Source organism: Primulina huaijiensis, chromosome 7 (assembly GCF_012295235.1).
Source record: "Primulina huaijiensis isolate GDHJ02 chromosome 7, ASM1229523v2, whole genome shotgun sequence".
NCBI lineage: Eukaryota > Viridiplantae > Streptophyta > Magnoliopsida > Lamiales > Gesneriaceae > Primulina > Primulina huaijiensis.
The window spans coordinates 23377923-23392393 of record NC_133312.1 but is presented as its reverse complement, the minus strand read 5'-3'; the positions used below and the strand labels follow the sequence as shown (position 1 = coordinate 23392393).

The window sequence follows — 14471 nt, the reverse complement described above, 5'->3', positions numbered from 1 at the left end:
GCGCTTACTTTGGATCAGTAACAGATAAATACTATGTTTCGTTTGATTAATAATATGGATGAAATTATAATTAATGATCGATTACAGTTTATTTTTTTTTTGACAATTATGAATAACACTGGTTTCTATGGTGAGTACAACTCAAACATTATTATAGATTAGACGATACCATTTCATTTGCCACGCGTCTCAAAACATGGTGTGAATTTGGTGTCTGCAGCACTAAATCCCTGAAGAAAAGGAAATACCAATAGATCCAAAACACAAATCATGTAAATTATTCCATGCATTTCATTCAGAATCAGTTTCTAGAATTAACAATGCTTTGGTATTTTCATATCCATATGATTCCTCGAGGATGGACTTGAATTAGCTAAAAGCACAACACCATGATTGGATAAATATAGTCGTTCAGCCAAGATGGTACAAACCACAAACGTATAGTGATTCGGGAGCTAAATAAATCAAGCAAAAAGAGAAACATTATGCCATATAAAGCACGCTTTTGTCGCTAAGAAACAACTCCAGAAGATAGCATAGGCTCTCTAAGTTACAGACATTAGACTGGCAAACATTCAGCTGTCTTTGGTTGATTCTCCCTCTGCCTTCTTGTCATGAGCCTTTCCTTCTGGCATCTTGATTTGCTCTGCCAAGAAATTGGATGATAACAATAGATTTATTACTAGCGAAACATATAGATCAAACTATCCTAGAACCCTATGGTTGTTAAACAAATCCTGGGTTCATGCATGTCTAAAGGCGGAAAAAACAGAAAACAATACAAAAGATGAAGAAATTTTGAAGTTAAAATCACTGTTTCCAAAAACCATTTGGCCCTGTGGTACGGTGCTCCCAAATTTAAACATCACTGTAGCAAAGCAGCCCTCTCTGTAACATTGTTAACAGTTAAGCACACTCGCAGCCAAATCTTTTGTGATCCAGAAAAACGATACAGTAATTTAATTCTCTTCTTCAGCAACATTTCCATGCTACATGCAATTAATGTCTGCCTTGTGTGTGTGCAGATATAACAAAAACCAGGAATATGTATCACCGTGATGAATCTGTTTTTATTTACAAAAAAGGCCAACCAATTTAACAGGGTGCGAAAGAATTCCAAAACGCCTCTTTCGGACATGGACCAAATTGAAAATGCAGAAGTACCTTCATCATCACTATCCTCAGAGTCATCTCCAATGGGATCATCTCCTAGGCCACTCATGTCTCCCAGGCCACCCATGTCCCCCAGGCCACCCATGCCTCCTAAGCCACCCATGTCTCCAAATTTCTGCATAATATGTTGAGGCAAAATAACCGTTAAATGTCTGTAACCGCAAACATCCAGAATCAGGACAAAAAAATGAAAAAGCTTACCGAGAAATCCATACCACCCATGTCCAAATCCGCAGGCCCACCTAATCAATCATGAGTCTAAATAATCTCTAGCGAAAGTCATCAAAAAATGAAAAAAACATATGTAAAAAAATATAAAACATACCACTGTCATCATCTTCATCAACCCATTTATCCCAATCTACTTTCACATAGTGAGGCACCTTTTCACCTCCACGCAATAATTTCTTCCACCATTTTGCCTCTGCTTTTTCTATAACACAGAAAATACTTCTCACCCCAGTGTTAATTTTACTCTCCTGAAAAATGGAACAAGTGAAGAAAGAATATTCAAAAACTTAAGGCTTTGGCGAGATTTATTAATCGAGCAGCAGTAACGATTGAAGCTACATCCTTAACAACACTAATTAAGACTCACAGACAAATTAAAATGTTATATCACGCCAATTTGCTAGCATTTCTATGGAAAAGACATACTGAGATATTTTAAAGAAAACCATAGGTTGAGTGCTTGGCCCAAAACGATTAAAGAGTGAATTCAAATACTGCAGACAAAGGACTAGAGTTCTATACTTGTCTTAGTACTTAAGAAGCCAAGATCAATACAAGAGAAAAACTCCCAATGCATAAAAATTATACAACAACGGTCAGTGCAAAATAACAGTTAAACTTCACCTCTACATTAACTCTGTCAAGAAGATCAAGTTTGAGTTCATAGAGATTGTTGTCTGTCCCAGCAGAAGCGGAAAAAGTAAAAACCCCTTCTGGATCAAGGTTGACCTTTGGATTTTTAGCATCCGACAACTGCACTGTCAGATATACCTTGTCCTCCCTTTCAGCCCACTTAACTTCGGGATGTCGGCTACAAGATACATGTATTAGTGTCTCATTAACTACTAGCCAATTTTCTATGACTGCAGAAAAAAAAATCCTCAAAACACTTCAATATTTAACTATATTGTAGAGCAAGAAGATTGTCAATGGACAGGTTAAAAAATACATAAATAAATGTTTGTGTTCGACGTTCATTGCAATAAACCGATTGCATTTTTATCTCTTCTCGAGTTTCTTTAAACTAAGACCAAAAGACAGATCCTGCAATCAGTTCCCATCGTTAATATAAATTCAATCTTCTATAGTAAAATATATGCAGAGTCTACACATGGCAAGGCCCGTACGCAAAACGCACCACCAGAAAGCAGAAAATTCCTACAGAAACAGTAGCAAACACTAAAATACAAAAAGATAACAATTACTCGTTAACTTAGGCTCATACACCTCTGATGTTGGATTAGTTTCAATACATGAATCACAATTTCTAAAAAAATGCTGCTACTCCCAAACAAAACTCAATCTTTTCCCCAAATCAGCTTCATTGCATATCCACTTTCTCATAATTCCTCGATAATCTATGCTAACCTTCTGAGATTTTACTGAACGATAATGCGAAACTAGAAAAAAGAACAAGGATATGGAACCCTAAACCACAGTGAGGTAAAATAATACCTCATCTTCGAATTTGATCCGCAGAAGAGCAGAGACACGAAACCCTAGCCACAAAAGCACTAAGCCTCGCTTTAAACCCTCAAAGTACAGAGGTTTACTTGAAAAGCGAGCGAGAAGGAAATATTATACATGGGCCTTAAGGTGATATTATACATGGGCCTTATGATTTATGGGCCTTATGATTTATGGGCCTTAGGTGATATCATACATGGGCCTTATGATTTTCAAGCCCCTTGTAAAATTATATTGTTTTATATTTTATTATATTATATTATTACATAAGGACATATTATTTAGTTTTCATGCATATAATATTAAATTTTGTTTTCCAAAATATCCTTATAAAATTTTCATATTTTTTTAAAACTAGTGTCATTGTGTGGATAATTCTTTATTTTTGTTTTATGAAAAACTATAATGGAACTATATTAAACATATTTGTAATTTGTATAGATAATGTGTATCTGAATTTAATTTGAAAAGTTAATGAGGTATGATAGTTATGTAAGTTATAAATTTATTAAAATAGATTTTTATGTTGTTTTTTGTTAAATGGAAAAAAAAGATTACTTTTCTAAGTTGATGGAAGTATTTTTTAAAAGATTAAATTTCTAAGTTTATAGGTTTTTTTTTAATTAAAAAATCAATTATTCGGACCGCTAAGAATCTCTAACTCTTTAAATACAGTATAACTATCAACAATCACTACCTATTTTATATATATTTTCTAACAAACACCTAAAAAATTTATAGTTGCACATGTTCATACTCTAAACCAACAACGGATTGGTTAAAAAAGGATTGATTAAAACCGTTGCAAACTAGACCGGTACATATTATACTGGGTCAGATTAGTGACGAGTTTTAACAAACTATTATCAAATTAGCAACGATTTGGCAAAAACCATCACTAATAGTAACAATTTTGTTTCTACGTATTGTTACTAAAATAGCGATGATGGACTTCACTACCGACTTGAATTTGAAAACGGTTTCAAAAACCATTAGCAACGTTTGAGCGATGGTTAAATTGCTAACGCCTCTTTTTTTTAACGATAATTCTTGTACATCAATGTTTTACTCCATATGACGATCAGTTGGGAAAAACATATCGTATTTTGTATGTAATATAAAATAAATGTTAGGTATTCCTACCTTGATTGAACTTTAAATATATTGAATAAAAATTGCAGGGGTTCCAACATTCATTTTACAGCCAAGCCAAAGTATCATTTGGTATATCCGATACGCCAAATCATCAATTTGATCAAGATTTAATAATTTCTTTCTGAGTTGTCACACGAGATATCCGAGTTGATAGATTAGATAAGTGTTTGACTAATGATTATAATTTCGATTTCTTTTACCACATGTTCTTGGGTAGGACTAACACACAAGACTTACTCAATGTAGTTTACTTGGTTAGCATGATTTGCAAGCTATTGTGTTGACCCGATAGTTTACACAATGCACATCGGAGGATAACGGCCGCGAGTTCTCACGTCATAAAAAACATAATTAATAATTTCTTCTTACGTTATTAAATCGTTGAAAATTTAACGAATCTTTCTAGTATAAAATCCATTATAACATATCTATTTATTTATTACATATTTTAACATATTTTTCAATCATAATAATCACGAGAGATTAAAAAATATGTTTAGTATTATTTTATCAAATGATGTATACTATCTACTTCAAACAACATAGTATAATATTATTTTAGAAATAATAAAAATTTCACCAGACATTTTACCAAACACCCCCTCACTTTTATTTTGGTAGCTTAGTTACAAAAGTACAAGACCTAATCGTTTTCATCGGCTGTCCAGTGTCCATCTTTTTGTCTTTCGCAAATTAGAACTAAACATTACAAATTTCCGTTTTCTTTCATTTTCTAGTTATTACCTCGAGTTTGCAAATCGAATCAAGTCGAACATAAGAAAAATTTTAAGGTTCAAAACTCGTGCTTATATATAGTTTAAAATATTTGAGTTGTACAGTTATTATCGGTCATGATTTTTTAGTAAAACGCAAACGTTTGATCATATATGATATATTCAAGCTCATAATAGTTTAAAATATTTTCTCGAGTTCGAGTTAAGCTTGAAATATTCGGATATTTTGTGAGATATTCGAATGTTGGTCGAAATCAAATATTCGAAAGTCTTAACATATATTCATTTATATATAATCAATTATTGTAATAAAATATTAAAGGTCACGATATGATAATGAACTATATCAGATAAAATAATTTGGGCTCGATCGAATTCGACTTGGGAAAAATTTTGAGTTTGACTCCAAATTCAATAATTTTAAATACAAATGGAAAATATATTTTTGAGTAGCTAATTAATTTGCGTCCTAATCATATTTATCAATCATAATCTAGTTTTTCGAACACTTGGTGACCATAACAATTTCAATTGAGATGGAGAAGTGCGTCATAATTATAAATCAAATAGTTCTACTGTATTATAAGATTTTAATAAACCTTAGATATTTACATATGTGTGATAAATATTATTAGCCCGATATGTTATAATGTAAATCTTGTAAAATAATAATAATTATAATAATAATATAATAAAAGTATTTTTGTATATGTCAGATATATAATAAATCTAACTATTTGTTAATCTCTAGAATATATACAGTTTGGGTCGGAACGGATTTAATCCGTTGTGAATTGTCGTGTAATGGAATCACACTCTAAACTCTCGTGAGATCATTTCACGAATAAATTTTATAAAATAAATATTAAATCTATTTTATAGGACCGTCTCACAAGATACCTATTCATGACGAGAATAAATTTAGAAATATAGATACATGCATGTATATATATAATGTATTTATATTATATTTTTTTATAGGGTTAAGATCAATATATTATAACGGGGGAGAAATATATGCGAGTCAGGATAGGATCCGAATATGAGGGAGACAATTTAATAAAATTCTTTTGAATAAAAATAAAAGCATAGCATGAAATTTAGAAAATATTTTTTTACGTACGCTCGTATATTTAAAAATGTTACTTATTATGACATTTTTCTTATTTATTAAAAGTTATTTTTCCATAAAATGAAACAAATTTATTATATAATAATTTATCCGACAGAATAAAAACAGAAATTTATTATATAAAATACTACAAGCACATTATTATTATATTATATAGAGGAAATTATTTATATTTAGTCATAATTAAAGAATTTGATAAAATATACAATAACTTCCTTCTATTATTTAAGCCAGATTAATAAAATAATCACAACTTTTTTTTATTGAATTAGAAAAGCACAAAATACCTGGTCAATTATATTAAATAAATATTTGATTGATTCAAAATGTCTGCCGTCGAAGCTGTTTCACATGCTAGTATTTAATAATGGCAATCGGAAATAATTGTAACGTGGATATCCATCGATTTTTTTTAATAATTATTATTGATAATAAACAATTGAAATTTAAAATTTTCTGATTTCAGTATTTTTTTTTTAGATTATTTTACATAAATTTAATATTCAAACAAAAAAAAAAGGAGGAGCTAAATAAAGAAAGAGAGATATTTTTTAGATTCTAAAAATTTCATCGTGAACTGCTGCTACATAGACTCCAATCGCCATGCTAGATACTGGTTCTTCCTTCTTGCGCCTACTCGTTCATCTTTTGCATGAATCTTTCTTTATTTTTTTGTTTTTTTCAAGCGGAAGTGGTCCTCCTCTATGTTCATATTCTTGATCACTCTCTGTTTTTGTATTCAATGATCTCTTTTGCTTTAGTCGGTTGCAAATTGACGTCATGCATTCATTCCACCTTTAAGTTTATCGAGGAGGCATTGCATGCCTTTACTGATCTTCGATTCGTTTTCTATTAGATCGTTGTTTGATTGAGATGGTTCCATCTTTATTACTGGTTTTTTCGGCTTCTTCTGTTTATTACCTTTAATGCAGCAAATTTTTAACTAATATATTCGGTTTACAAGGATTTGCAATCTGTTGCCGGAATTAATTAGGCCAACTTTTTCTGGGGCCGCAACTATTTGCGGCGGTACACGAGCTGGTGCTTCTTTCTCCAGAAGCAGGGGATATATAGACTGGTGTTCCAGAACAGGGAGGATCAAAGAGGAAATCCCGGTTCATTTCTTGGCTTGATTTTTGAAGTTCTGAGCAAAAATGTCATCTTTTATCGGATTGCCACACTTTCATCCTCCAGTTCTGCAGTTCGGTTGTCGGAATATTACATCACTGTCTCTTCTGTTGTTCAATGTCTAAGGTTCAGTTTTCTTGCTCCCTGCCCACAAAGAACACTTTGTATCTTCTTTGGACATCTTGTTCTTGGTTGTCATGTTTGTGTTTGAAGTCCAAAAGCAGTTTCTTCAACTGTTTTATGCATTATTACTGTTTGAAATCACTGTTTTATGCATTATAGCTTCTGGTAGAAAGTCTGGATTCCAAATATACTGGATTGTTGAATGTCGTTGTAGCTTTGTTCTTTACTTCAGGCCTCTTACATTTTATCTATTTTCACGAAAAAGGTTATTGTTTTTTTTTTGTCAGTTCTTCTTGTTGCTGGAATTAAAGGGTCCTCTGGATTGCGGTGCTAAGGGACTTTGAACCAATTATGGATTCAGATAACAAACCATACGAACCCCTTTTGAACAAATCTCAAGTGACTGGGTATGCTTCGGCCTCTATTATGTCCAAAGCCTTTTGGATTTGGTTGAATCCCCTTCTAAAGAAAGGTTACAAATCTACCCTCGAGATAGATGATGTTCCAGCACTTTCACCGGAACACCGAGCCGAAGTATTAGCCGAGCTTTTCACACAGAATTGGCCTAAGCCTGTAGAGAACTCGAAGCATCCTGTGGTGAAAACGCTGGTTAGATGCTTTTGGAAGCAAATCGCCTTCACTTCGTTTCTTGCAATCTTAAGGCTCAGTGTGATGTATGTTGGGCCGACACTTATACAACGGTTTGTTGATTTTACATCTGGAGATAGAAGTTCTCCCTATGAAGGATACTACCTAGTAATGATTCTATTGATTGCGAAATTCGTTGAAGTTTTGAGCTCACACCAGTTCAACTTCAATACTCAAAAACTGGGGATGCTTATTCGATCCACACTCATTACTGCTTTGTACAAGAAGGGGTTGAGGCTTTCGGGCTCGGCTAGACAAGCTCATGGAGTTGGACAAATGGTCAACTACATGGCGGTGGATGCACAGCAGCTCTCGGATATGATGTTGCACTTAAACAACTTGTGGCTTATGCCGTTGCAAATCACTGTGGCCTTAGTTATCCTTTATCAGTACTTGGGCGCCTCAACATTTTATGTACTAGGTGGAACTGCATTATTAACCATGTTTGTGTTGTATGGTACCCGAAAAAACAACAGATTCCAATTTAACATTATGATGAACCGCGATTCGAGAATGAAGGCAACAAATGAGATACTCAACTACATGAGGGTGATAAAGTTCCAGGCATGGGAAGAATACTTTAACCAAAAAATCCTCTCATTTCGTGAAAAAGAATATGAATGGCTGTCAAAATTTATGTTTTGCATAACTGCGAATGTCGTTGTGCTATGGAGTGCGCTGCCTTTTCTTGCCACGATTGCCTTTGGATGTGCTATTCTTTCCGGGGTTCAACTTACCGTGGGCACAGTCTTTACTGCAACCTCGCTCTTAAAGATGTTGCAGGAGCCGATTAGGTCCTTCCCGCAATCGATGATTGCCGTTTCACAGGCAATAATCTCTTTTGAACGACTGGATAAGTTCCTGACCAGCAAGGAGTTGAAAGATAAATCAGTTCAGAGGGTTCAAGATTGTGGAGGGGACATTGGTGTGGAGGTAAAAAACGGGTCGTTTAACTGGGACGATAATAGTGGGAAAGAAATAGTGAAGAACTTAAATTTTGAGATCAGAAAATGGGAGCTTGTTGCAATTGTTGGTACTGTGGGATCTGGGAAGTCTTCCCTTCTGGCGGCGATTCTTGGCGAGATGAACAAACTCTCAGGAAAGGTGCAATTTTCAATTCTTATGTTTAGTGGATATTATTTTCTTGATGCACCACTTTTAACTCTTTTGAGGATCTCATTTGAATTACTTTTTCAACTTATACCATCCGACTCTTATGAACTAACTATTAACTGTTTTTTCTGCATCACAGATCAGAGTATGTGGTTCCACAGCCTATGTCGCCCAAACGTCATGGATCCAAAGTGGTACAGTACAAGAAAATATACTTTTTGGTTTGCCGAAGAATGAAAAGAGATACAAGGAAACTATTAGGGTGTGCTGCTTGGAGAAAGACTTGGAAATAATGGAGTTTGGCGACCAAACCGAAATCGGAGAACGTGGTATCAATTTAAGTGGCGGCCAGAAACAACGAATTCAACTTGCAAGAGCTGTTTATCAGGATTGTGACATTTATTTACTTGATGATGTGTTTAGTGCTGTAGATGCACACACTGGATCAGACATATTCAAGGTGCTGATGTCTTGTCTTATCAAGAAGAATCGACTATCTCATTCACATATATTTTTAAATTTCATTCGATTTTCATATTATTGTCACCTCTATATATGTGGAAATATTTCTTATTACAAGGAGTCGAATCATTGGATTGCTCTTTTGCAGGAATGTGTGAGAGGAACCCTCAAAGATAAGACCATTATACTTGTTACCCACCAAGTGGACTTCTTGAACAATGTTGATCAAATTTTGGTATGTACGAATGCCTTCAACTTCCAACATCTTAATGACATCAATTTTCGAGCTGTGGATCTATTCGTTTTATTTTGGCATAGAGTGTACTTGATGGTGGCTTCTTCAATCCAGGTCATGAGGGACGGGATGATTGTTCAATCTGGAAAATACAATGAACTCCTGAAAATGGGCATGGATTTCAAAGCTTTAGTAACAGCCCATGAAGAATCGATGGAATTTGTAGAGGCGGAGACAATCTCAGAGAACAAAGCTTCCCCGAAATTATCTAGTCAAAGATCATCTAAGTTAGGAGAAGAAAATGGTGAAGTTGATTCCCAAGAAAGGTCTGAGTTGAATGGGGGAAGTTCAAGGCTTGTCAAGGACGAAGAGCGAGCAACCGGGAAAATAAGTTTGCATGTTTATAAGTTATATTGCACCGAGTCTTTTGGATGGATAGGAGTAGTTGCTACATTAGTCTTTAATCTTGCTTGGCAAGGGTCTTTGATGTCAAATGACTACTGGTTGGCCTATGAAACTTCAGAAAAACGTTCAGCGTCATTCGACCCTATTCTGTTCATTGAAATATATGCTGCCATTGCTGCCCTTGCCTTTGTACTGGTTGCGGTAAGAGGAACTTTGTTTGCAGTCATGGGATTAAAGACTGCTAAAAAATTCTTCAAACAAATTCTTCATAGCATCTTGCATGCTCCTATGTCATTCTTTGATACTACACCTTCTGGACGAATTCTAACACGGGTAGATCTTCCTATAACAGCTTTTCATTGTGAAAATTAGACATCTGAAGATTTTTGTATCAAAATATAATCCCTCCTAGCTTTCTATGTGTGCAGGCTTCAACTGATCAGACCAACGTCGATATTATAATCCCTTTCTTTCTTAGTCTCGCAGTTTCAGGGTATACTTCACTTCTTACTATCATCATCATAACTTGTCAATATGCTTGGCCAACTACAATCCTTTTGATTCCACTTGGTTGGCTAAATATATGGTACAGGGTAAGTCTTTATCCCTATGCTCGAATTTCTTCTTCGTCGTCTTATTTGTTCAAGCTGATCCAATCACAAATCATTTGCATATGAGTGAACTTTTCTCTGTTGGGCTTCCGTTTCCAGGGGTATTACCTTTCTACATCCCGGGAATTGACTCGACTGGACTCTATTACAAAGGCTCCTGTCATTCATCATTTCTCAGAGAGTATATCAGGAGTGATGACAATCCGTTGTTTCAGTAAGCAGGAAAGATTTATTGAGGATAACATTAATCGCGTAAATTCAAATCTGCGCATGGATTTCCACAATAATGGATCCAATGAGTGGCTGGGATTTCGTTTAGAACTTATTGGATGTTTCGTTCTCTGCGTGTCTGTACTGTTTATGATATTTTTACCTAGCAATTTAATTGATCCAGGTATGTCGCATACCTCAAGTTTCATGACAATGCAACTTGGTATCAGATAACTATTCATCCTTGCAAAGTACAAAAAGTGAGATCTTTTAACGCATTATGCAATGACATGCCTTTGCAGGGAACGTCGGTTTATCCCTTTCGTATGGGTTATCGCTTAATTCAGTGCTCTACTGGGCTGTGTACTTGAGTTGCTTTCTGGAAAACAAGATGGTTTCAGTTGAGAGGATAAAACAGTTCACAGTCATACCATCAGAAGCAGAATGGAGGAGAAAGGACGTTTTTCCTCCACCGAATTGGCCGATTCGTGGCAATATCGAGCTGAAAAACTTGCAGGTAAAGATACTAATGAGGATTAATTTTTATAATATCGATGATCCTCGTCAATTTTTTCAGCATGCCACAAGAAATTGAGACAACCATGAACTCATCAAACTAGCTTTATCTGACATTTTTTTGATACAATTATTGATAAACAGGTCAGGTACCGTCCGGATACTCCATTAGTCCTTAAAGGAATTACACTAAGCATTGGAGGGGGTGAGAAGATAGGTGTTGTTGGACGTACAGGCGGTGGGAAATCGACGCTGATCCAGGTTTTATTCAGATTGGTGGAGCCATCAGATGGAAGAATAATCATTGATGACATTGACATTTCCGCATTGGGGCTTCATGATCTTAGGTCTCGTTTCGGCATCATACCTCAAGAGCCTGTTCTTTTTGAAGGAACGGTGAGAAGAAACATTGACCCCACTGAGTCTTATTCGGATGATGAAATATGGAAGGTAATCTGGCGATTAAAATTCCAAAGTCTTCATTCTGAAACGTTATGAACTGCAATTTAACTGTTCTTTTACTAGAGAACAAAGGGATGTGCTCTTCTTCTTACCTCTGTTTTCTTTCGCATATTGGACGCTTATTATCTGATCCGTGGACTCTTTTTGAAGAGCTTAGAGCGGTGTCAACTCAAGGAAGTGGTTTCTGAAAAGCCAGAGAAACTTGATTCTGCTGGTATGTTATACTATTCTACATGCTTCACTGTTTATTTTTCACAGTAGGACAATGCAACTCTTTGGCTATTTGAAATGATAGTAGAGCAGTAACTCAAAATGCTCAACTATTACACCGTGTTTTATAGTTGTCGATAACGGAGAAAACTGGAGCGTGGGGCAAAGGCAGCTCCTATGCTTAGGAAGGGTGATGCTAAAAAGAAGCCGGCTTCTCTTCATGGACGAAGCAACTGCATCGGTCGATTCATATACAGACGGAGTGATTCAAAAAGTAATCCGGGAGGACTTCAAATCCTGCACCATCATCAGCATTGCACACAGAATTCCAACAGTGATGGACTGTGACAGAGTTCTGGTAATAGATGCAGGTGACTTCCTCGTTCATATTCCTTCCTTCATTAAATAACTCGACACATTAAAATGAATGCAACTATTCCATGTACATCTGAAGTATGATTCTTTCTTGGCTATCCAAACAGGAAGAGCAAAAGAATTTGACAGGCCGTCTAACTTGCTTGAAAGGCCTTCACTCTTTGGAGCATTGGTTCAGGAGTACGCCAACCGGTCATCAGAGCTTTGAATTGTCTCCTAGACTACGTTTTTTAAATGGTTGATGCAAAGATGGATGATCGGTAATGTGAAGAATATTTCCATCCAACTGCATGCTAGGACTAAATAAGCTGCCTTTTAAATTGTAGGGGAATGGTTCGGAGCAGAAGGGGCATCCGCCAAAACCCCAAGTAGCATCCTGCAAAACGATAAAGATCGGCCTAGTATTTTAAATTTATTTAATCACGACAATCTGTATTTTTGACAGTGGAACAGCCGTTGTCCTTGAGCTTATGTATTGTTCAATTTCAATGTTTGATTTGCTTATTCTGTATTTGCATTTTGCACAATTTCGCTGGTTACTCGAGTTCTTCCATCACGGAGAAGCTCATTTCAGACAAGCACAACATTAAAAATGTGCCACATTCTTACATATCACCACCAGAAAGAAGATTTGGGAAACTGTTATTACTCATAATTCATTCTACTCTCGTCGGATTTCTCAAAAGATCAAGATTTCTCAGGAAAGCCGGAACGATAATTTCGGCCCGAACTGAGGAATCCCTTAGATATGATGCAAAATGGCCTCAATAGGTAGATCACATATGATTTGTCAATATAAGGTAACTGATCAGAGAGTGACATAATAATGAAACACATAAGATATACATGACTCGAGCTCGAGTTTTCGCCATATCACGAGCTATGGTCGAACCACCCAACCTTCCGGTCCATGCAGTCTGCCTCTACACATTCATATGCGAAAGAAACGCACACAAAATGTTATATATTAACTATTATTGTAAAAATACGGAAATTAATAAATATATGTGAGTGATCACGTCATTTCTTGGGCGAGAATTTCCTAAAACATGGTCCAGTCAAATAAATATACGAGTATTTAATTTGTTGCAGCTGGTCAACCCAACGTGTCGTAGAAAAAACAACATGAATTCAAGCATAATAAAAACTAAAAAATAATAATTAATCTCTGGTTTGAGTGATGAGGAAGGCAAACTATCCCAATACGTACACTTGTTAAAACTCGCATATTTTTTTTGGCAAGAACATGTGCGCAGAATCAAATTTACTACATAATTCTGTTTAATTTAGAGATGTAATATTTGAGAAAAGCTCATTTGAGATCGTATAATGATGTTCGTTAAGTTAAACGAATCAAACTCAATATTTTTTTGATTTTTAATTTATAGATTTTACTATATTTTTACATGTAAAATGTAAAATCTATTACATTATTTATTAGAATAAAAGTACAAATTTTTAATAAAAATATAATATTTTTATCTAAAAATATAATTTAGTTTTTAATGAATATTCAAATTTATATTTATTAAGCTCATTTAGGCTGGATAAAAGCTCGTGAGCAATAAATATATTCGTTAAATAAAGTTCGAGTGCAGATCGATTATAAACAAGTCAAACTCAAACATTCAAGAGTTCGGCTCGACTCGTTTACATCCCTATTTCTATTATGTTTCGATCCAGACTCCTAGGAGCGTGATTGTATATTGGATTTCTGGAGCGACGAGTTCGTATTTTTATCCTCCCTATATGAAAATGATTAAACAAATTATCATAATTATAATATATTATAACTCATTATAAACTATATTTTGCAAATTAACATTAATTTTAAATATCATTTAATTAATAGACCTCCCACGCAAGTATTATTTTACCGTAGGGGTTTGTTGAATTTTTAATATTTGAATTTGTTCTAAAAAAATGCAACATGGGTTCAAAATTTTGAAACTTAATAGTTAAAAGTAAATTAAACAATGGATTGACAAAGGAATGAAGTCAAATTTCAACTCTCTTGCATACGCCTTTGAATATTTTGTGTTTCATAAATTCTTACATGTTTAACAAGTCACGCACGCAAC

General features: G+C 34.8%; 2 protein-coding genes across 4 annotated transcripts; one reads left to right on the top strand and one right to left on the bottom strand.

Moving 5' to 3' along the window:
- Window positions 1–369: 369 nt before the first annotated feature.
- Window positions 370–3012, bottom strand: LOC140980669 (uncharacterized protein OsI_027940-like). Its single transcript, XM_073446641.1, has 6 exons — window positions 2860–3012; window positions 2029–2215; window positions 1499–1652; window positions 1375–1415; window positions 1165–1288; window positions 370–646 (listed from the first exon to the last, which is right to left on the bottom strand). The coding sequence occupies exons 1-6, from the start codon at window positions 2862–2864 to the stop codon at window positions 576–578; spliced, it is 582 nt and encodes a 193-aa protein (XP_073302742.1). The 5' UTR covers window positions 2865–3012; the 3' UTR covers window positions 370–575.
- Window positions 3013–6465: 3453 nt separating this feature from the next.
- Window positions 6466–12879, top strand: LOC140980668 (ABC transporter C family member 14-like). 3 transcript variants are annotated; one of them, XR_012175989.1, is made up of 13 exons: window positions 6466–7146; window positions 7431–8895; window positions 9044–9364; window positions 9515–9601; window positions 9716–10339; window positions 10435–10599; window positions 10717–11011; window positions 11130–11344; window positions 11488–11793; window positions 11956–12019; window positions 12147–12386; window positions 12498–12650; window positions 12717–12879. XR_012175989.1 is itself a non-coding variant. In XM_073446639.1 (13 exons), the coding sequence occupies exons 2-12, from the start codon at window positions 7495–7497 to the stop codon at window positions 12596–12598; spliced, it is 3819 nt and encodes a 1272-aa protein (XP_073302740.1). In that variant the 5' UTR covers window positions 6466–7146; window positions 7431–7494; the 3' UTR covers window positions 12599–12627; window positions 12717–12879. The 3 variants fall into 3 exon arrangements, 2 of the variants coding, with proteins under 2 accessions (XP_073302740.1, XP_073302739.1); XM_073446639.1 differs by having other exon boundaries at window positions 12498–12627; XM_073446638.1 differs by having other exon boundaries at window positions 12498–12879.
- The last annotated feature ends 1592 nt before the right edge of the window (window positions 12880–14471 follow it).

Bases quoted from the DNA above. Each gene is read 5' to 3' on its own strand.
- LOC140980669 (XM_073446641.1), bottom strand. The intron at 1,289-1,374 runs GTAAGCTTTTTC...CATATTATGCAG, and splicing joins TGGGTGGTATGGATTTCTCG to AAATTTGGAGACATGGGTGG. The intron at 647-1,164 runs GTACTTCTGCAT...ATTTCTTGGCAG, and splicing joins TGAGGATAGTGATGATGAAG to AGCAAATCAAGATGCCAGAA.
- LOC140980668 (XM_073446639.1), top strand. From the start codon at position 7,495: ATGGATTCAGATAACAAACCATACGAACCCCTTTTGAACAAATCTCAA. The intron at 10,600-10,716 runs GTAAGTCTTTAT...TTCCGTTTCCAG, and splicing joins GGCTAAATATATGGTACAGG to GGGTATTACCTTTCTACATC. The intron at 11,794-11,955 runs GTAATCTGGCGA...CTCTTTTTGAAG, and splicing joins CGGATGATGAAATATGGAAG to AGCTTAGAGCGGTGTCAACT.